The sequence below is a fragment of the Dermochelys coriacea genome, chromosome 3, assembly GCF_009764565.3.
Source record: "Dermochelys coriacea isolate rDerCor1 chromosome 3, rDerCor1.pri.v4, whole genome shotgun sequence".
Classification (NCBI taxonomy): domain Eukaryota; kingdom Metazoa; phylum Chordata; order Testudines; family Dermochelyidae; genus Dermochelys; species Dermochelys coriacea.
The window spans coordinates 26,572,514-26,596,427 of record NC_050070.1 but is presented as its reverse complement, the minus strand read 5'-3'; the positions used below and the strand labels follow the sequence as shown (position 1 = coordinate 26,596,427).

Below are 23,914 nucleotides of genomic sequence, written 5' to 3'. Positions count from 1 at the left end.
CTCTGAGCCCGCCTCCTCAGAGGGTCAGGAGGTGACCCAGAAGTATAAAAGCTCGCCCTCAGAGCTCACTGGGGGCCCAGCCGCCGGGGAAGCCAGACACCTCCAGCCTGGCTCGCGACTGGGAAGCCCCCGCGGCCCAAGTTGCACTCCAGGACTGGCCCGACCTGCCCTGCGGCCACTACCCGGAGGAGTTGCCGGGCCTGCCAGTTGCCCGCTATCTGGAGGAACCCATGGTGCTGGACGCCCCAGAGGACACCGCCTGGATCCAAGTACCCCAAGAGGAGGAATCAGGAAGTAGCTCGGGGCAGCCAACCGTAGTCTGGCTGAGGCACTGCCAGAGCCTATGACAGTGTGTTGAGGCCAAGAGCCCCACTGACACAGCAGCAGGTCTTCTGCTGCTGCTAGGGCTCCGGGCTGGGACCCAATGGAGCGGGAGGGCCTGCGTCCCACCTCACCACTCGTGGGTGGCAGTGTCCCCCTCTTCCAGATCCTTTAGAGGCCTGGACCTGCTAACATTTAACTGTTTGCTCAGCCCCTGCCTGAGGGCCGGAGCTACTGACTTGGTTGCCCCCCCCGACCCAGGGCCTGGGCCTATTTCTATATACTGTTTGCTATTGCTCAACCCTGCCGGAGGACCTGAGCACCTGACTTATTGTTGCCCCACCCTGACCTAGGGCCCGGGCTTACGGTGCTTGTTTCAGTTGTCGCAACGGCCACTGAGGGAGACTCCCACGGTCAGACTAATTTCCCCAAACAATATCCATGTATCGTGAGTCGGTGTAGCTCCCCGTCGCCCTGGAGAGGGTCGAGCCCCGGCGAGGCACATTACACTCACAACAACAAATTTGAGCATTGTCAGATTCATTATTTTGGTTTTTGTCCGTCTTTCGGTGTAATCTGATGTTACAAAAAAGAAAGTTAAGCAAAAATGATATGCTAAGAAAATTAATCTTGGGATTTGATGATAAAGTTTCTTCTAGTATGATAGTCTCATGAGTTTGACAGATTAAGCGTTTACAAGAACTCCTTGATTAAATTTTTGCTTTGTCACACAGTTGCTTACCTACTTTTTCAGATATATACATATGATTGACAGACATACACTTACTTTGAGGATAGCAAAAAGAGTTAAACATTAAGATACAAAAGAAATCCCACCATCCCAAATTCTCATTAGGAATTAAATGGAAACAAAATTTGGTGGTTTAGAGGCATTATTGATGTGTTGGTCAATGCTATAGTTTAGATTACACTGAAATTTGCACTTAGAGTGAGATTAAATCGCTGTGTTGTGTGCGAAAAATGCACATCAGCATCAACAAGACTGAATTTTCAGGAAAGTTAGAAGTGACACTGTTAATACAAAATTTGATTATTTGCAAAATAAACTCCACAGGAATAAACAATCCCACCATGTGTATGGAAGAGTCTACAGCAGTGGGCCATTGCAAGTTTTATGCAATATTATGGATTAAGTTATTTTAAAAGAACTAGAACATTAAGACCTACAAAAAATGTACTTTGTAAAACATAGCAGTTTCTGTTCCACCACATTAACTTACAAATGAGTAGCCAGATAATTAAAACTAACAGCATTTGTGGGTTCTTTTGAATGTATAAAGGATCTTTATCAGCCCTATGGCTGAAGACAAAATAACTTTAGAAAATCTTAATAATGATAATGCACTCAAGAGACTCTACTTCCTACATGAAAATAAAAAAGCTATTTTATTACCTATAACTATGAAGGACAGTTAATTGAACTGCTCATACCTTAGCAACAGCTGTTATCTGCTCCAGTGCCAATGCATGAAGATCTTGGTCTTTGCTTTCTACTAGCAGTTTCAGGGATGGCAGCAGGAGAGACTGGTTAAGCAGCAGCAAACATAATTCCTTTGTACACTGAAAACAAAAAGTAACCCAAGACTGTCAGAACTCAGGAGACACTTGGTAACATTATGCACACGAAATTTTATGAAAACCTTGTGTGAAATGCAAAATAGAACTCAAACTTTTAAAACAAATGAATTTCCCAGTGGAAAGAAGCCTGTTTGGAAACTTGAAACCACAAATTAAAAAAGGGAGTAGTACAGGGTTGTAAGTAGAATGTTTGAGAAACACGGCAAGCACTGAATACTTATTACAACCCACACAGAGTTTTACTGAAAGAAGAATGGAGCAATCACTGCTCTCTGTGGGACTAATATTTTTGCTGTGATCACTGAAACACTGCAAACTGCAAGACGTAAGGTTTCAGAGTAGCAGGCATGTTAGTCTGTATCCGCAAAAAGAACAGGAGTACTTGTGGCACCTTAGCGACTAACACATTTATTAGAGCATAATCTTTTGTGGGCTACAGCCCACTTCATCAGATGCAAAGAATGGAACATATAGTAAAATATATCTATATCTATCTATCTATCTATCTATATATACACGTAAGTTGGACGTTACCATACAAACCAGTAGGAGAACACTTAAATCTCTCTGGCCACTCAGTAAAAGATTTAAGGATGGAAATTTTGCAACAGAAAAGCTTCAAAAACAGACTCCAACGAGAAACTGCTGAGCTTGAATTAATATGCAAACTAGATACCATAAATTGGGTTTGAATAGAGACTGGGAGTGGCTGGGTCATTACACATATTGAATCTATTTCCACAAGTTAAGTATCCTCACACCTTCTTGTCAACTGTCTAAATGGACCAGCTTGATTATCATTACAAAAGTTTTTTTTCTCCTGCTGATAATAGCTCATCTTAACTAATTAGCCTCTCACAGTTTGTATGGTAACTTCCAACTTATCTGTATGTGTATATATCTATCTATCTTACTATATGTTCCATTCTAAGCATCCGATGAAGTGGACTGTAGCCCACAAAAGCTTATGCTCTAATAAATTTGTTCGTCTCTAAGGTGCCACAAGTACTCCTGTTCTTTTATTAAGACATAAGATAACACATCTGTGACATTTCTGTAACTCAGTTATATAGTCATAAAGGTGGAATAAAATAAAGAAGGAATATAACAGCTCCTTATATCAGAGTCCAGCACTGTAAAGCTATCCCAAAAATCTTGTCAAATGTCTGTTACTGAGCTCTGATGCAGTATATTAGTTTCTCCATTTTAATATGAGTTTCCATGTTTTATTATCTTGCATGAACTATCTGGCATTACAATTTTGGTATAGTGTGTCCTCATACTGAGGCTGGCAACAGAAAGTGATGCTTAAAAAAAATAGAACACCGAATAGGATTATTTTCAAACCCTTATCTAGGTCTACTGTGGTTAGTAACAAAGTGAACATTTATTAGACTTTATCTTATACATGTATCTTATATATCCATCTACTATGGTGTATAAATGAATTACTGACCCATTTTAAAAAGGGATTACTTTACCTCAAAAACCAAATGATAACTTTCCCTTCATGAATAACAACCTAACTTGTCCAGAGTGACCAAGTTCAAAGATATAGTTTACTCTAATCCCTCCCTACTATACTTTGTTTCTAGTGAGAACAATGAGGGAAATCACACAACAACAGTACTCCATCTGGTTAGCCTGTGCATTATATAACATAGATATTATTACAATATCATTTTAGACATCCACAGACATGCCCTATGCTTCAGAAAAACACTGAAAGACACTGCACCTGCCCCAAAGAGCTTACAATCTAAAAAGGGAACTCAAATGTTTAATTTTTTAAACATTTAAATTCAAATTTGATTAATCTGGTGCCCAAAGGTGCTGCTAAATGTAGTCACTACCTTGGGGTAGTTATATCTCCTCTACCTTAAAAAAATGGAAAATGATAAATTGGTGTATTATGTACATATTACATACATGAGATTGCTGTTACGGATTGAGATTTTAAAGTACGGTCTCTACTGACATCTTTTTTCCCAGCCAATTTGTTTTCAGATAATGCAGGCACTTTTCAGTTACCCCCCTCAATTGCATTTCTGACAGCAAAATATTAATTTAATTGTGATGCATACCTCAGAATGCAACATAACTACAAATTACACTGTGCTTGGTAAAGTTCATGGTAGTTACAAAAAAATCTTGCAAACTTCCACTGCTCAGAGCTGGACTAAATGACACAGTAGTAAAAATGTCTTTGTCTTGTCTACACTAGCACATCACCAGCAAAGCTCCAATCAGGAAAGAGTTTACACACAAAAAACAGCAGACCAGGACTACTAGCAAAACATCTTCCTAATGCATTCACCAGTTGCCTGCATTGCAGTTCAGCAGACAAAAATTGAGAACCTGGTACACTTTGCTATCAACTAAACTTCTCCTTAGGATATCAAATAACACATTTTTTTTTATTATTGCAGCTAGGCAGAGGTGAGCCTAAGGAGAAAACAAAAGGTTTGTAACACACTGAGGAGATTTTGTCTTTTGTTGCCAAACAATAGACAGAAGTTTATCATAAGTGTTTATCAACTTAAGCAATGGCTAAGTCTGCAGTTGACAGCTTTGCTTTCATTGAGAACTAACATTACAGGAACAGGTGAAGAGCAGTATTGAAAAGACTATAAAGGGTGAGGCAAAATTAAAAATATTACACCCATTAAGCCTTTGATATTTTGATTTTCTCCTTCAAAACAGGAAAACAGGAAAACTCTGCCAAATAGCAACATACTAAGGAGATTACAGAATGCAAATTTAGCAATTTATGATTCTACAAGTCCCTCTGTGTCTGGAAAGCACAATTTATCACCATGGATACCCCTTTTTGTTAGGAAAAATAAATTTTGAGGGTTGTAGGATGCACAACCTGAGTGTAACAGCAAGTTTATAGTTCTAGTACCATTTTATATCTGAAAACCCATCAAAACCATAAGAGAAGAAGCAGTGCCATAGGGAACAGCATATAACTATAAAAAAGCTTTCAAAAGAATCCCCCCACCCCAAAAATCACATTTTTGTACCTTAAGGTGGTGGAAGGAGAGAAGGAAAGGCCGATGATTTAAGCACACTGTTAAACATAATTAGGTACAGTGAGCATTTCTAGGAAATAACTAGGAAAGCCAATGACTAGAAAAATGAAAAGGTGTTTAAAACACTGAACTGCTGAATTACAATTTGCTTTCTTACTGAAGTGATTTAAAATATTACAGAAAAAATGCAATTAGATTATGTCAATTTGCAAATGCAGTTAATGTAGGTATTAACATTAGTATTTTTGCAACAAATAAATTTCAGGTCAAACAGGTATTTTAGCCCTTCTACAAAAATGTTTATTATCAACTTGCATCCTTTGCAAAATTTTACACAGAACACCACATGGTGCTGAAAAGAATTACATATAAGCCCCAATAATTCCTTAATGTAAAACCATATTTAGTACCTTAATCATTGGGAGTATTAATCTTGGTAATACAAATATACATATTCAACTAATTTTAAAATGGTACTATTTATATATTTTAGACAGAAGTAATAATACACCCTTCTTAAAAATTAAGGTACCAATTCAGCCAAGCACTGAAGCAAATGCTTAATGTTAAGCCCATGCTTATATCCCAATGGGAATACTCAAGTGCTTTAAGTTAAGTACATGCTTCAGTGCCTGGCTGAATTGGGTTCTAAAGAAGCTTATCCTACATTATGGAATGGCTATATCTAACCTGGAACATTTTATGTTTGAAGACACGTTTGAGTTTTTTTAAACATAATTCAAGAACATCCACACACATTTTTTGACTATTTGTATAAGAAGATTGTTCTTCAACTATTGATCTTGCATTCTGAGGTTTAGCAAAGAGCAAACATTTACAGTTGAAATACAAAATGAAAACACAGACACAATCTTAGCTGGATTTCTGAATGTAATGCTAGTGCCATATTTGATTAAAAACTGTAAGTTGCCATTACAAGGCCTTCTACGTCTTGTATATGCTTCCAGTACTATTTGTTGCCATCAATGAAAGGCAGGACTTTTTTTAACCCACTTAGCCAATTTGATCAACGCTGTACTGTATATGCACTGGTGCAGAAGGAAGGAAAATCACTTTGTAAATTTTGCTACTGTGATTTCACATAGAATTCTCACACCTGGGTGTTCTTCATTCAGCATGAGCCATGCAAGAAAGTCTACTAGCTCTTAAGATCTTCACTTCTGGAGGCATAAGACTCAGAAGTGACAATTACAAGATTAGGGTTGGAAGAGACCTCAGGAGGTCATCCAATCCTCTAAGCAGGATGACCTCAACTAAATCATCCCAGCCAAGGCTTTGTCAAGATGGATCTTAAAAACCTCTCAGGATGGAGCGTGGCTCCTAGTTGGTTCCTCCAGCAATCCTGCAATTATGGTGTCTTTAGAGAAAGATTTCTTCCTGACCTCAGTGAACATCCTGTATCATGACGTTTAAATGTCTTTTCAATTATTATCTTTAGACTTCAGAACCACAAATGTTACTGGTGGTCAGAAAGTTATCTGATCTTTTTTTTAAAAAAGCAGCTGATCTATGCTTCTCTCCCCACTCAAAGTTTTTAATAGGCTCCAATGACAGATTCTGCAAAATGCAAGTTTTGATCAAATAGTTTTAGCAATGGTTCTTAAATTACCCTACATTACTTTTTCCTCAGTAAAGGTTTGTCTACACAAAAGTTGTACTGCTTTAACTGCTATGCACAAAAGTTATACTGTTTTTAATTATGCTGATACAGTTAAAGCAGTACAGCCTCCTAGTGTGTTATGTCAGTATAAAGGCACTTTATTTCCGTATGGGGAGGAGAATAAGCTACACTAACATAAAGATACCTTTATATAAGGTATAACATGCACATACTAAGGGTTGTACTGGTATAATTATATTGGTAAAAAACTGCACCTCTAACTGAAACAGTCATATAAGTATAAAAACTGTGCACAGACCAAGCCTTACTGATGCTGAATTCAAGAGTAACTTTATTAACTAAAAAGAGATGATCTATGTTTGACCTTGGTGTAACCCTCCTATCAGGAGGAGATCTGCTGTGGTAGAACCTTGATTTTCTATTACATTTGTGTTCATAAGTCACTTAGATGTTTTAGAAAATTCCACCCTAGGACCTTAACTTTGGTTTGGCCACCCTTAATCAGATTGAATAGTACCTTCCTGTAGGAATAGTCCCACTGGTTTTGATCAGACGACTTGTGATATAAAGTATTACTCATGATGACCATTGGGTCCTTTGTAGATCTATCCCATGCACTGTAATTAAAAATTAAATTTGGCTCTCTCCACAAAATATATCTGGCACTCTGCTTTACTGACTTCTTTTGGCAGCAAGTCCCAGAAGTGGGTTTTAAGCTGCATAAATACAAGTGTCCCATTTGTTTTACAATGTATTGTCCTTCAAATTCTACAAGAGACTTCTTGGTTTTGTATTAAAGTGAAAAGAAGCATCTGATCAGTTTCCATTACACTGCTCATAATTTTCGTGTTGGCTATTTTCAGGAAGAAAAACTGTGGTTATGTGAATCTCACTGTAAAGGATGAATCAGGATAATAAAAGAAGATTCCTGGGAATAATTCCAGAGAAGTGTGAAGATTTTTAATCATTTTTAAACTCTGGAATGGTTATGCTATGAGGTATCAGTATGAGATGCTGTGGCACTTTGGGACATAAGACAGGTCTGTATGGAAGAGAGTATAAATAATTAATTTAGGAAGAGGGAATAGTAGAGTACTTGTAAAGAAGAACTGCTTGTAAAATAAAAGCTAATTAAAGCCCAAATATTTCAGAACCTCCTCACAGACCACTTTCTATGTTTAATAAGTGGCAAGTTACTGGTGTTTATCTTTAATAGTTTTTGCCAAATAGTACTAAAGTGTGGCCAGTAAAGCTATATAAGGAGCTTTAACAGTGATCCTGCATCCACTGTACAAGGTGCAGGTATATCTGCAAGGTACTTGAAGTTACAACTCACCTCTACGGGGAGCACGTGCTTAGTCTCATACAAAGAACGACAGATCTTCAAAATTTCATTTCCCGTGTTCTCTTTTTGCTCAGTTGGGCATCTCGATAGCATGACTGCCCCTAGTTTCACCCATGGATTATTACTCGTGAATGCGCTAAAAAATAAAAAAAAGAAGACAAAATTCAGAAAACTGTATTTTAAAAAATTGCAAATAAAGCATGGTATAATAGTATGAAAAACTGAAAAGATCTGGGGCCAAACTGGGATGTGATTCTAAAACTGTTCCATGTAACTTAGAGTAGCCTTTGGACTACTCTAAATTGCAACTGTTATGGTCCCTAAGGGACCATGTTGCAGCTGTGAATTAGCATAATGGAGCTCCCTCCCCCAAACCCAACATGGAGAATGCTTGGTACAGGATTGGGCACTGCTGGCTTTACACCAGCTGAAAATTTCCTTTCATTGGAAGTGGGATTCTTAATTTGGTAGCTTCAGCAAGATTCTGACCTCTTAGTCCCTCTCAGTGATCAGATAATCCAGCTCCTGGTTTCTCAATCAAAAACCTTTACCTCAAAATCACTGACAAAAATCAATACCCAGATCCAAATATGTAAACATAGGAGAAACAGTTACATAGTTAAAAACAAACATGCACCCTTTCTGCTTGCAAACCCCATTAATAGTACATGTAAATTGGGTAAAGAGGTGAACCATGTACATATGCAACTGGCTATTAATAAATAAATAAATACCCACCATCTAGCTCTCATAGACTGGCTTTCAGCAGTAGATCTGAAAGCACTTCACAATCAGATACACCTGTTACACATTTAAAATTCGCCCCCAAATACCCTTTTTTTCTGCACAGAATTAAGAACAATGGTTATTGTTCCAAAGACAACATGTGCCATGATATATATCTACCAGAGCTATTACCTATTCTCAGTCTAAGGCAAAAACATGGATAAAGATACCATTGTGTGGGAAGTGTTGAAAAATGCTGACTTTTTAAATGGCAGCTACCGACATGAAGTACTAATGAATGACAATGCAACTAAGCAGGAGGTTACAAAAAAGCTCACATTCTCTTTAGATTGTTAATGTTGTATAACCATAGTTTTTCATAACAGGAATAGCAAAATATCACGATTTATGACTATCAGGTCAATGTCTCAGTCAGATTACACCGAAGATTTCAAGCTCTAATCTATCTATTTTTAGGCACCTCTATAAATGGTCTAAGTTTTGGAGATGTTAAGTACCACACTGAGGTCAATGGGAACTGCAAGCACTCAGCACTTCTGAGGAGCAAAAATTACATTTAGATTGTACACTCTTTGAAGGAAATATCTATGCCTGTAAAGTATCTAGCACACACTGGTCCCATAAAAATGATAAGAGTCTCTCCCCCCATATACAGTGCACACTCATTTGGTGAGATCCTCACCCCCTCTCTGTTGGGAGAAAGGAATGGAGGAGTGTAAAGGGGCTCTAAAACCAGTTCTGCATGGGGGCAGGATTCCTTTGATCTAGGAACTGAGGAAGGCAGCTGTAATGTTATCTTCCAAGGACCCCCGTACTGGCCTTGCCTTAGAAGTTGTGCTGGCGGTGAGAAGCGTGTGTTGGGAACAGAGCAGTAGCATGTAGTACTACAGAGATTCTGGGCAGTGCTGCAACTCACATGCAGCCGGGACAGGCTGTCCTAACTTAGACAGACCACCAGGGGGGCACAAAGGTGGCTTAAAACCACCACAGGCCCCTCTGCCCCTAGACCGGGATGGGCAAATCTTTTGAGCCAAAGGCCACATCTGGATGGGGAAATTGTATGCAGGGCTGGGACAGGGGTGCAGGAAGGAGTGCAGTGTGCTGGAATGGGCTCAGGGCAAGGGTTTGGGCAGAGGAGAGGTGTATGAGGGGCTCAGGGAAGGGGGTTGGGGTGCAGGAGGGGGCTCAGGGCAGGTGTGCGGACTGTGGGAGGGATCTCAGGGCAGGAGGTTGGGGTGCAGGAGGGGTGCATGGTGCGACGGGGGCTCAGGGTAGGGAGTTGGGGTGCAGGAGGAGTGTGAAGTGCAGGCAGGGGGCTTAGGGCAGGGAGTTGGGGGTCAGGCTGCAGGACGGGTTCGTGCTCCAGCCCAGCACCGCTTACCTAAAGTGGCTCTGGGGTGGTAGCGGCGTGCACAAGGGCCAGGGCAGGCTCCCTCCATGCCTACCCTTGCCCCATGCCATGCCGCTCTGGGAAGCGGCCGGAACCAGATCCCTGCATGGCCCCTGACGGACGGGGAGGCACAGAGCTCCGCACACTGCCCTTGCTACATCTGCAGGTACCTCTCCCGAAACTCCCATTGGCCACGGTTCCCCGTTCCCAACCAATGGGAGCTGTGGGGGGCGATGCCTGGAGACAAGAGCAACGCCCAGGGACATGGTGCCAGCTGCTTCTGAGAGCGGCACGGGGCCTGTGGCACCATGGGGAGCAATCCCATGGGTCAGATCCAAAGCCCTGAGGGGCCGGATCCAGCCTGCGGGCCGCAGTTTGCCCACCCCGTCCTAGACTGTAAGTTCTGTGCTACACCTCTTCAAAGCACAGAGCAATATCTCAGCCTTGATCTTGAAGAATCAACATTTGCCAACATATATATTTGCCACAGGCAAGAGACAGACTTACCTGTGATGGAGAAAAATATGACCTCATATTAGCAGTGGAAAGCAGGAAAAGGGTTTATATGTCTTTGAATCTACCTTCCAATTACACAGGAAGTTTTCAAAACTAATTCAACTAAATTTCAAACTAAACGGAAAACCACAGTATGATCGACTCATACCCACTGGAATTGGATTCATTATAAATCAAGTCACTCATAAGGTACCTACTGGCATATATGCTGTTTAAAACAGCAACTGGAAGGTACTTGGAAACCTTGAGTTGTTAATGTTGCTATTGAGTGGCAATTGGTAAAAAAATACAATCATGGATCATAAGTAGTAATTGCACAGCTCCAATTACTACGAAAAGAACCAAACAGCTCATATCAAAAGAATCAGGCAGAAACACAGCCCAAGCAATAGACTCACAATGTCTAGTGAAAGATGAGAAATACTGGCTTCACGTGAAGAGTCTATTCTATCCTGATCTGTGTAATAGATAGATACTAGTAGTAGTTACATTTGACTGAGAAATGACTAAAAGCCATTATCTTTATTCTTTCTTGACAACTTAATTAAAGTATTTTAATCAGTCATAGTCAATGAGCACTCACTGCTGAAAGCCTTGCTACTATCAGTACAGTCCCTCCCCTCCTCTTCTTCCAATCTCCTGGGTCAAACCTACGCATAGTAGTTAATATAGAAAACCATGATGCCAGAATGTGTAGTGCAGCTGCTGCATAACCCACAAGAGAGACAGAGGAAGAATGCTGCAGCTCCATCATTGTCACTCGCTAAATTAATAGCTTATGCTGTGATTCCAGGACCGGACTCCTGAGTCCTCTCAGGACCCATATGTAAATCTGGGGTAGAGATCATCCTCAAATTGAGGGATTGGCGACAACAAGCTTCTGCTGCTGGATCTGTCTCCTGCTTATGATTCTTTCTGTCCCTAATGTTTTTTTAAATCTTTATAGGTGCTGTCTCCTTAGTAAACAAAGAAAAACTCCATCTTGTTTCCTTCCCCTAATGGAAAAAAAAAGTCACCCTTCAATGTGTGGAAGAATTTAAAACAAGAAATGAACAGAAACCAGAACTAGGACCCTAAATTTTCCCATGTCTTTGTAAAGGCTTGCTGCTAAGATACATGTCTAGTTCTGTGCTAAACTCTTCCCAATATTATAGAACTCATTAGGTTACAGATGTAATAGCCATATAAGGTCATATAGACCCATTGTTCTCTCTAGCACATTCTCAAGTATTTTGTCCAGTTTTGTATTAAAAGCCAGTTGGGAGTTGGAGGATCACAAAGGCATTATTCAGTCAGCAAGAATTTGACATTACCAAGCAGAATTTATCATTTGACTTTCATCTTCCTTTGTTGCATGATCTATAAGTATAATCAGTTTCAAATTCAAAAAGGGAAAAATATTTGTGTGTTTCCTATTTTTTTTTAACCAGAAAGACGTTAACATTTCATTGCTTTGGCCATGAATGTGACACTTCTTTGCACAGCATCATCAGTTTTCTCTATGATGACTGTGTTAATCAGATATACTTTCCCAGGTGTTTGATTGTCAAGTGATGGATTGTGATTGGGGATGGATGACCTACCTTGTTAAAAAAAATAAAACAAATGGAACAAACTGATGAACGATACGGCAATAATTGATCAGGACCAGATGGTATTCACCCAAGAGTTTTGAAGGAACTCAAATGTGAAATTGCAGGACTACTAACTGTCGTCTGTAACCTATCATTTAAATCACCTTCTATACCAAATGACTGGAGAATAGCTAATGTGATGCCAATTTTTAAAAAGGGTTCCAGAGGTGACCCTGGCAATTACAGGCTGCTAAGCCTGACTTCATTACCAGGCAAACTGGTTGAAACTATAGTAAAGAACAAAATTGTTAGACACATAGATTAACATAATTTGTTGGAGAATAGTCAACATGGTTTTTGTAAAGGGAAATCATGCTTCACCAATCTGCTAGAATTCTTTGAAGGGGTCAATAAGCATGTGGACAAGGGGGATCCAGTGGATACAGTGTATTTAGATTTTCAGAAAGCCTTTGACAAGGTCCCTCACCAAAGGCTCTTAAGCAAAGTAAGCAGTCATGGGATAAGAGGGAAGGTTCTCTCATGGATTGGTAATTGGTTAAAAGATAGGAAACAAAGGATAGGAATAAATGGTCAGTTTTCAGAATGGAGAGACGTAAATACTGGTGTCCCCCAGGGGTCTGTACTGGGCCCAGTCCTATTCAAGATATTCATAAATGATCTGGAAAAAGGGATAAACAGTGAGGTGGCAAAATTTGCAGATGATACAGAACTATTCAAGATAGTTAAGTCCCAAGCAGACTGCAAAGAGCTACAAAAGGATCTCTCAAAACTGGGTGACTGGGCAACAAAATGGCAGATTAAATTCAATTTTGACAAATGCAAAGTAATGCACATTGGAGAACATAATCCCAATTATACATATAAAACAATGGGGTCTAAATTAATTGTTACCACTCAAAAAAGAGATCTTGGAGTCATTGTGGATAGTTCTCTGAAAACATCCACTCAATGTGCAGCGGCAATCAAAAAAGCTAACAGAATGTTGGGAATCATTAAGAAAGGGATAGATAGTAAGACAGAAAATATCATATTGCCTCTATATAAATCCATGGTTCACCCACATCTTGAATACTGCGTGCAGATGTGGTTGCCTCATCTCAAAAAAGTATATTGGATTTGGAAAAGGTTCAAAGAAGGGCAACAAAAATGATTAGGAGTATGGAACAGCTGCTGTATGAGGAGAGATTAATAAGACTGGGACTTTTCAGCTGGGAAAAAGATGACTAAGGAAGGATATGATAGAGGTCTATAAAAGCATGACTGTTGTGGAGAAGATAAATAAGGAAGTGTTATTTACTCCTTCTCATAACACAAGAACTAGGGGCCACCACATGAAATTAATAGGCAGTAGGTGTAAAACAAACAAAAGGAAGTTTTTTTTCACACAACCTGTGGAACTCCTTGCCAGAGGTTGCTGTGAAGGCCAAGACTATAATAGGATTCAAAAAAGAATTAGATAAATTCATGGAGGATAGGTCCATCAATGGCTATTAGCCAGGATGGGCAGGGATACTGTCCCTAGCCGCTGTTTGCCAGAAGCTGGGAATGGGCGACGGGATGGATCACTTGATGATTATCTGTTTTGTTCATTCCCTTTGGGGCACCTGGCATTGGCCACTGTCGGAAGATAGGATTCTAAGCTAGATGGACCTTTGGTCTGACCCACTATGGCCGTTCTTATGTTCTTAATGGGAAGAGCTTTAATTCAGGAGAGTTATTAATGTTAACAGGTAAGAACTGCAATTTTAAAAAAAAATAATTTATTTTATTTAAATCTAATTTTAAATCAAATGTAATAAGAAAATGATAATTTGCTGATTGTAAAATGACGAAAACCAGGATTAGTTTGAGTTCATCCTTAAGTATCAAACATATTCATCCTGTGAAAAAAAAATAAAGAGGGTAAGTTCTTTGCCCATGTTTAATAGACTAAGGGCAGAGATATAATAATTATAATTTGTTTTTAATTTTTAGGAGCCAAAAACTCTTTAAGGTAACAAGTCTAGCAATTTTTGTTATTTATCTTTAAAACAGAGGAGGCCAACTTGTGGCTCTGGAGCCACATGTGGCTCTTCAGAAGTTAATATGCGGCTCCTTGTATAGGCACTCACTCCGGGTCTGGAGCTACAGGCGCCAACTTTCCAATGTGCCAGGGAGTGCTCACTGCTCAACCCCTGGCTCTGCCCCCACTCCACATCTTCCTGCTCCCTCCCCTGAGCCTATCATGTCCTTACTCCTCCCCCTTCCCTCCCCCCAGAGCCTCCTGCACGCCACAAAACATCTGATCAGGCGGTGTGGGGAGGGAGGGGGAGGTGCTGATCGGTGGGGCTGCCGGTGGGTTGGAAGGTGCTGGGAGCAGGATGGGGAGATGGAGCTGATGGGGGGGGGGGGCCTGATGTATTACTGTGGCTCTTTGGCAATGTACATTCATAAATGCTGGCTCCTTCTCAAGTTCAGGTTGGCCACCGCTGCTTTAGAATAACTTGTTTCATAAAAGAAATAGTTATTTCTGACTTATATTTGACCACTTCTGGGAAATCATTTAAAAAAATCTAATCATGGGATAAACTCTGAAGTTCATGACAGAAAATCTGGGATGCACAGGTGGGGGTTTAATTTGCTGATCAGTTAGCTAACGATCAGTCAAACGTCACAAGTCTCCTGGTAACCAGCCTGCAGAAATTTTGGAAAGCTTGGTAACTATCTATCTTAGAAGACTGCACAGTGCTTGTTGGCAGCTATTTCTATGCTTGTAGGTGACTGTTCTAAAACTGCATACAGATGTATATTTCTGTTCATAGTGTGGAATTCACAGACCATTGATTTCTGTCTGCAGTGCAATTGCAATTTCTGCTTTTGCTCTCTCCTGTTACATTGCATCCCTAATAATATATAAAGTCAACAGAAACTCTTACTGAAGTCAATGGGAACTGCAGGAGTTTGGCACCTCTGAAAATCAGGCTATAGGACTTTGAATCAACTGGTATTCAAAAAAGACCTTGATGGGCACTGAAGTAGGGTTTTAGAAAAAGTTTGCAATTTTCTATTACAAACCCTGGGCAGGTTCATTCCTACCATGAATACATAAGCTTCAATCATTCTGACATTTCCACTGATTCAAATTAAATGTGAGGCTGATAGTTAATTCAGCCCGCCCCCTTCCCCATTCCTTCACAATGCTGCTGATTTCTTTGTCAAAATACCAGCTATCAGTTGTTTTCAAGTGCTAACTTATTTAGACTTAAAAGATTTGTATAATTTATGCAGGTCTCTAACCTTCAGACCCTAACTGGGACTAAGACAAACCTCCAAACCACTGGGTTTTGGTTGATCATTAGAATTAGATGGGAAGAGAATACAATTTAACCTGTATTTTTTTTATCCTCCTCTCTTTTTCTGGGCCAATCTGCATTATTAAAGAGAGGAATGAATATAACAAACATGGAGCAAATTTAGCTGTTATACTGAATCAAGTTATGAACAGGTGGGAAATAAGATTGGGAAGTTGGTCTTCAGGAATAGAGGATAAAATGAATAGAACACACAGTATGAATGAACTAAGGGCCCTCACACTTTTAGCCTCTGCTGTACATTGTGAAGCAAAACATCGGGAAAAAGCATTTGATGGCAATGTGGAATATTTCTCCGTCGCTGTAGCCACCTTTAGCATCTCTGTCAAATCAGGGGAAGATCACTTCCCTCTATAGCAAGGTCTAAATTACGAGTAAAGATGAAAGATTCAGTAATGCTGTTTCCTTGTGGAAGAGTCATGTAGAGAGCAGGTGCTGGCTTGGAACCAGTCTCAATATGGCTGCTGAGCTAGCTGTGTTGCCACTGATCTTGAGATCAGGAGATCAAAGAGGTGCCTAGGGAGTCCTTTCTCAAAATTGGCTTGAGGAATGTATGTATTTCGGCAGGGTTTTTCTGTAAATCGCCAACCTCCAAAGTGATTTGTTTTTGAAAAGCCTTATAACAATGAACAATTATTTGGAGATGTCATTTTAGGAGATATAAATACAAAACACCCTTTTGCTGGAGAAAGAAGAGATTTAGAAGAGTCCCAATGTCTAAGTCTAATCCTCCTTCATAAAGAAAGAAAGAATAGTTAATAGTAACAATAACATCTGTTTCACTATAATGGACTGAAATTTCAATTGGATTGTCAACGTTATAATAATTATATGAATGATATGAAAATGATGACAATAAAATCACTATTTAGTTGGCAGGTTTATTGTTCACCAAGGCTATAAACATAAAATTTAGTAGCACTCTACCCCTTGGAAAAAAACCCCCATGTTGTGAAAGTCCATAACTTTAATCTTTGTTCCGAAGTTCTTGTATTTTTTACATTGTATTTTGATCTATTTCGACTGCATTAAAGGTTTGTAAAACAAAAATATGTAGGGAAATGACAATGTGAATATAGGACAAGTCAGACAGCGAACACCCTATAACTTTTTAATGCCTGAGAAATGCTTTCTTTGTTCATGAAAAGGCAGTAAAGAATTAGTTCAGTTCGTAATCCACAAATCCCAAACACACTGATAAAGGCTTCAAGTTGAATAATCACTGCAGATTGGTCCCTAACATACCAGTACCTTAAATGCACACAAAAGTATTAGTTTTCAGGAAAATAAAAATATACCTTAATTTTTCACACAAGCCTTTTTGGGCACCTGGAACTCAAAGTTAAGTGAAAATTAGTAACCAGCCTTTCTCACCTAACTGCTGACAGATGAAAGATGGTATTCTGTGCTGGCTAACCCATAAAAAGTTAATTTTATTGCTCTCCTTGAAGGATGGATAGAAGGATAGATGACTGCTGACAGCAAAATATAGAGACAAAGAGACTCTTTAGATCTTAGAAGCCATGATCAAAGTATTGAACAAATGGAATGTACAGAAGCACTACAGGTAGACAGGAAGACGAAAGACCAACACAAAAACATTGGCAAATTATGGCCTGCCATATAAATGGCTTCAGAATGTGCACAATGCTACAAAAATAATCTTGTGTTTATTTTCAGGACATCAGTGGCCCTAAAATACATTCCTCCTTTCCCTGTAGTTTACTTTGGGATGGGACAACTTGGTAGTAGGTGTAGAACAGAAACATACCATTGCTTGGTCACATACAAAAGTCTGGAATATTCCCTCCACCCTTGGCCCTTTCCTGGAATGTGTCTCTGCAGTCGTTGCCCAGAAGAGCAACTTCAGAAAGAGTTTTGAGGGAGCCAGAACTGGAGTGAAAATCTTCAGTCGCACACTCCCTCCCTTCCTCTCTGCAGGTTTTCCACTGGGTGCTGATAGCTAGGCTTTGATTTTCCTAGCAAGTGTTTATAAAGTCTTTATTTGGACTAGGCAGTTTAAAGTTTAATAAGAAACACGGAGATCTTATGTTTAAGCAGCAAAATTAAATGTGTGCCTCCTTGAAAATGCTTTTCAGAAGAAACTTCTTTGTCCTACATATGCAATTATATTCTGTGTGCCTTCCAAAAGGGCCTATTTAAGCTGATTATACTCCTTTATGTAACAGTTTTTTGAATTCACTGACTGAAGGCTGCATGAAAGGTTCAGTAATTTCAAAATCAAAGTAGGAGAGAGCATACTGTTCTTCCTGATTTCTCTTTGAAGGAATACTTACATGCTTGCACTTTTCACAGGTGGCCAAGCTTGCAGGAGTAAAACCAAGTGCTGAAACTCAGACTGACTGTTACTAGAATTCAGGAGTTCCTGGAAGAGAGAGTACCTTTTTTCTTCATTTTCAATATCAATTATCTCTACCTGCAAGAAAAATAAAGCCATGTAAGAACAGGATTTAAACCAACTAACTCTGCCATACCTATGTAACAATAAATATGATGTGTTCCATCTGTGAAGGACATCACTACTGTGAAACAAGAAACACAGCCCAAGCAATCTTCTCTTAATCTTCAATTATATGCATTTGAAACAAGGAAGCACATAGATGATGGGAAATTACTTAGAATGAGGTTCCTAAAATAACATGAAATCCACATAAGTAGATCAATGGATTAATTCAAGTGATCCCTCCACCTCAAACTTTTCACATCATCAGTTAAAAATTCCCTAGTCCTTTAAAAAAAAGTTCCTCTGATATTTTCCCAACATACATTACTGGGTAAAATTGCTTTTATTTAAAAAATGACCCTTTCCCCCCTACACAAACATACAGAGTCAAAACTACCATTGTTCTACCTAAATTGGCAGCACCTAATCCTCATTCACTGGAGAAGGAAATTCGGATGCTGATTTTTAACTCATGTTTGCCACACAGAGCAGCTGTTTATTAGCACATATTTCTCCACATATGTACTATAAAGAAAAAAAAATTCCTCTCCATCACTGGCACACCATGCATCTTTACTCAGAAAACAAGGCTTATTCTAGAATTTACTTTGGTTCCCCTGAGGCTTTCAATTAAGGACAGGTTCTATTAAATATAATTACTTTCTTAAGCTCTCCTGGTAAAAGTGCAAGGTAAAAAGGTCTGGCTATTAAATGAAGGCTCCTATTAAATGAGAAGAAGCTTCTTTTTAAAAGTTTGGCTATCACACAAACAGGACTTCTCAAATGATGTATCTAATTACTGTCAACCTGACATGTTAAATTTTTGCCAGTTTAAAAAATAATTTGTTCCCTAGCACCAAGATAGCTTTAAAATAGAAATAGAAATTATTCCTCTCTAACATTAGAACATTTTTGTATTGAAAAATATTTCCCCCAAACTTGGAAAAGTTCCAGATCATCAAATATTACCTTCAGCTCAGTTATGATGCACAACATTAAATGTTAATTTTTTTCAGTCCAAAAGTGGTTCTAAAACATCAATTGGACCAAAAAGTTGTCCTCAGTTCTATAGGAACTTTAAAGGATTAAAGCTCATGTTCCCATAGTTTGAGTGACTCAAACAAGGGAAAAATTTTCAAACAAGGTTGAAAAATACATATTGTCCATGAATTTGTTGAAATGCCTACACAATTTTGTGGCTTTAATATATTGAATATTGACAGTTTGCTTCTAGCTGCAGGGTGCATCTGAAAATGTCTCCAATAAAAATAAATAAAATAAAATAAATAAATAAAAAATCTGAAGTATTATTTTAAAATATTGGATATTTAAAGTAAAGTAACTGGACATATAAAATAATACAAACAATGTCTACTATTTGCCTAGACTAGTTGTCTGTTAGTCTAAGATTTCAAGTTCACTACTTATATGGTACCATAATATGAATGTTACTGCCATTATTAAAGAAACAAGTGGGATTAGAGTGAAGTTTCATTTTTCAAGAAATAGAAATGGGGAAATTTTTCATCCGAAACTTTTTTTTTTTGGCTGAAAAAGTAGATTTTGGATGAGAAACATTCTGATATTTTGCAAATTCATGTCGATTTCAGCAAATTGTTTTGGTGGAAATGATAAATAGAAAAAATATTTAGGAAACATCAAAATGGTTCATCTTGATAATGTCAACACAAAAGTTTTCAACTTTTTTGGCCAGATTTGCAAGCAGATTTGGGTGCCAGTGAGGCAGTGGTGCCCCCACCTTACATTGAATAGCCCAGTGTTTAGGGCACTCACTCCAGATGTGGGAGACCCAGGTTCAAACTCCCCGTCTGGAGCAGAGATTTGACCCCGACCACTGCTGCATAGGTTTTAGAGTCACACATTCTCTCTCTTTGGCCCAATAACTAGTCAAGTATTTAATATAAAATGGAACAGCTTTAACTGGAGAAACAGAGAGCCTCACCCCCCAAAATCCCAATAATCTGAGGATTAGGGCATTCACCTGGGGGTTCTCTACTGCAGAGTGGGGATTTGAAACAGTCTCCAACATCCCAGATAACCGCCCTAAGCATTGGGCTATTGGGTATCAGGAAGCACGGCACAGTAGCACAAACTCCATTACTTTGTGACTCTAGCCCTTTATTTCCTTTATTTTTACTAAAAGAAATGGTTAACTGTTGCCGAAATCAAAACAAAACATTTCATTTTGGGTTGAACAGTTAGAATGAAATGAAATTTTTCAGATATGTTTGATGCACCAAAAAAAATTGTAGTTTTGGTTTGACCCAAGCTGATTTTTTTAAAACTGTCAGTAAACAACAACAAAATCAGTTATTCACACAGTTCTAAGAGGAAATAAAAGGATCTATTTGTAGATGTCTGAGGAGCCAGAAGAGAGTGATTAAAGGTAAAAGAAACAACAGGATGGTATAGGAATGGTGAAGGAAAGGTGGTATGATGTGAAAGGTAAGAGGCAGATGAAAGGCATGTTTGCCTCTGTAGAATAACTAGTTTTGTCTAGACTCACTGAATAAAAAATTATTTTTTCCACTTCAAAGAAAAAAAACACTACAATTTTGTCTTCTTAAATCTATCATATGATTCTTCCTCTTCCAGTCATCTCCTATTGCTAGTGCATTGTTACAAGATGGTAGTTTGAAATAGAGCTTAATCCTAAGTATAATGAAAAAGCTAAATTGCATTACGATGGCTATAATCACCACTATGGCTACTTTTGCCTTTCTTGTTTTTTTTTTTTATTTGAAGAAAGGTCTTCAAAGGTGGGATGAGATCTTGACATGAAGTTGTCTCCTGTACACAATATTCACTGGCAGAATCTAGACATGCCACTAGACATCACATTGCGTTGCTTATGCTTAAGCTTTTCTCTGCAACAGTAAGGGCTAAAAACTCACTTTTTTTTTTAAATAAAAGCTGATATTCTCATGTAATCACATGACTCCAGAAGTTTAGGGCCTATAGTGCTTATGCCATAATCCATCCAGGATGGCCACATATATATGCCATGTTATGCACATTTCTTAAAAGTTTTCCTGAATGACTGCAATATTAAAAATGCATTAAGCCTCAATCTTGCAAAGATTTAGGTACATGCTTCACATTACATACTATAAGTAGTCCCACTGATTTTAGTGAGACTATTCAGTGTGTAAATTTACACATTCTGTGGAGCACCTGACAGTTTAATGTGTGTATAAATTTTGTGGCATCATGGCAAGAAAAATCTGCAGATAATATAGCCCACTGTATTGTAAGAAGATAATCTTTCCTAGCAGCAGAAAAAGAAAAAGCATACAAAAGAAGCGGGTGGTGTTTAAAAAAAAAAGACAGTGTGGAAAGACTGGTTTCAGAGTAGCAGCCGTGTTAGTCTGTATTCGCAAAAAGAAAAGGAGTACTTGTGGCACCTTAGAGACTAACAAATTTATTAGAGCATAAGCTTTCGTGAGCTACAGCTCACTTCATCGGATGCATTTGGTGGAAAAAACAGAGGAGAGATTTATATACACACACACAGAGAACATGAAACAATGGGTTTATCATACACACTGTAAGGAGAGTGATCACTTAAGATAAGCCATCACCAACAGCAGGGGGGGGAAGGAGGAAAACCTTTCATGGTGACAAGCAGGTAGGCTAATTCCAGCAGTTAACAAGAATATCAGAGGAACAGTGGGGGGTGGGGTGGGAGGGAGAAATAACATGGGGAAATAGTTTTACTTTGTGTAATGACTCATCCATTCCCAGTCTCTATTCAAGCCTAAGTTAATTGTATCCAGTTTGCAAATTAATTCCAATTCAGCAGTCTCTCGTTGGAGTCTGTTTTTGAAGCTTTTTTGTTGAAGTATAGCCACTCTTAGGTCTGTGATCGAGTGACCAGAGAGATTGAAGTGTTCTCCAACTGGTTTTTGAATGTTATAATTCTTGACGTCTGATTTGTGTCCATTCATTCTTTTACGTAGAGACTGTCCAGTTTGGCCAATGTACATGGCAGAGGGGCATTGCTGGCACATGATGGCATATATCACATTGGTAGATGCGCAGGTGAACGAGCCTCTGATAGTGTGGCTGATGTGATTAGGCCCTATGATGGTATCCCCTGAATAGATATGTGGACAGAGTTGGCAACGGGCTTTGTTGCAAGGATAGGTTCCTGGGTTAGTGGTTCTGTTGTGTGGTGTGTGGTTGCTGGTGAGTATTTGCTTCAGATTGGGGGGCTGTCTGTAAGCAAGGACTGGTCTGTCTCCCAAGATCTGAGAGAGCGATGGCTCGTCCTTCAGGATAGGTTGTAGATCCTTGATGATGCGTTGGAGGGGTTTTAGTTGGGGGCTGAAGGTGATGGCTAGTGGCGTTCTGTTGTTTTCTTTGTTGGGCCTGTCCTGTAGTAGGTGACTTCTGGGTACTCTTCTGGCTCTGTCAATCTGTTTCTTCACTTCAGCAGGTGGGTACTGTAGTTGTAGGAATGCATGATAGAGATCTTGTAGGTGTTTGTCTCTGTCTGAGGGGTTGGAGCAAATGCGGTTATATCGTAGCGCTTGGCTGTAGACAATGGATCGAGTGGTATGATCTGGATGAAAGCTAGAGGCATGTAGGTAGGAATAGCGGTCAGTAGGTTTCCGATATAGGGTGGTGTTTATGTGACCATCGCTTATTAGCACCGTAGTGTCCAGGAAGTGGATCTCTTGTGTGGACTGGTCCAGGCTGAGGTTGATGGTGGGATGGAAATTGTTGAAATCATGGTGGAATTCCTCAAGAGCTTCTTTTCCATGGGTCCAGATGATGAAGATGTCATCAATGTAGCGCAAGTAGAGTAGGGGCATTAGGGAACGAGAGCTGAGGAAGCGTTGTTCTAAGTCAGCCATAAAAATGTTGGCATACTGTGGGGCCATGCGGGTACCCATCGCAGTGCCGCTGATTTGAAGGTATACATTGTCACCAAATGTGAAATAGTTATGGGTCAGGACAAAGTCACAAAGTTCTGCCACCAGGTTAGCCGTGACAGTATCGGGGATACTGTTCCTGACGGCTTGTAGTCCATCTTTGTGTGGAACAAAGAAAACAACAGAACGCCACTAGCCATCACCTTCAGCCCCCAACTAAAACCCCTCCAACACATCATCAAGGATCTACAACCTATCCTGAAGAACGAGCCATCGCTCTCTCAGATCTTGGGAGACAGACCAGTCCTTGCTTACAGACAGCCCCCCAATCTGAAGCAAATACTCACCAGCAACCACACACCACACAACAGAACCACTAACCCAGGAACCTATCCTTGCAACAAAGCCCGTTGCCAACTCTGTCCACATATCTATTCAGGGGATACCATCATAGGGCCTAATCACATCAGCCACACTATCAGAGGCTCGTTCACCTGCGCATCTACCAATGTGATATATGCCATCATGTGCCAGCAATGCCCCTCTGCCATGTACATTGGCCAAACTGGACAGTCTCTACGTAAAAGAATGAATGGACACAAATCAGACGTCAAGAATTATAACATTCAAAAACCAGTTGGAGAACACTTCAATCTCTCTGGTCACTCGATCACAGACCTAAGAGTGGCTATACTTCAACAAAAAAGCTTCAAAAACAGACTCCAACGAGAGACTGCTGAATTGGAATTAATTTGCAAACTGGATACAATTAACTTAGGCTTGAATAGAGACTGGGAATGGATGAGTCATTACACAAAGTAAAACTATTTCCCCATGGTATTTCTCCCTCCCACCCCACCCCCCACTGTTCCTCTGATATTCTTGTTAACTGCTGGAATTAGCCTACCTGCTTGTCACCATGAAAGGTTTTCCTCCTTCCCCCCCCTGCTGTTGGTGATGGCTTATCTTAAGTGATCACTCTCCTTACAGTGTGTATGATAAACCCATTGTT

At 39.5% G+C, this 23,914-nt stretch overlaps 1 protein-coding gene across 4 annotated transcripts in view; it reads right to left on the bottom strand.

Moving 5' to 3' along the window:
* The window catches only part of NBAS (NBAS subunit of NRZ tethering complex), a 394,692-nt gene that overhangs the window by 15,245 nt on the left and 355,533 nt on the right, over window positions 1-23,914 (bottom strand). For all 4 annotated transcript variants that reach the window (XM_038394647.2, XM_043510232.1, XM_043510234.1 and 1 more), the window contains 3 exons: window positions 17,838-17,977; window positions 7,934-8,078; window positions 1,774-1,902 (listed from right to left, as the gene is read on the bottom strand). In XM_038394647.2, the coding sequence (XP_038250575.1) occupies window positions 1,774-1,902; window positions 7,934-8,078; window positions 17,838-17,977 (414 nt within the window). The remainder of the gene's footprint in view (window positions 1-1,773; window positions 1,903-7,933; window positions 8,079-17,837; window positions 17,978-23,914) is intronic.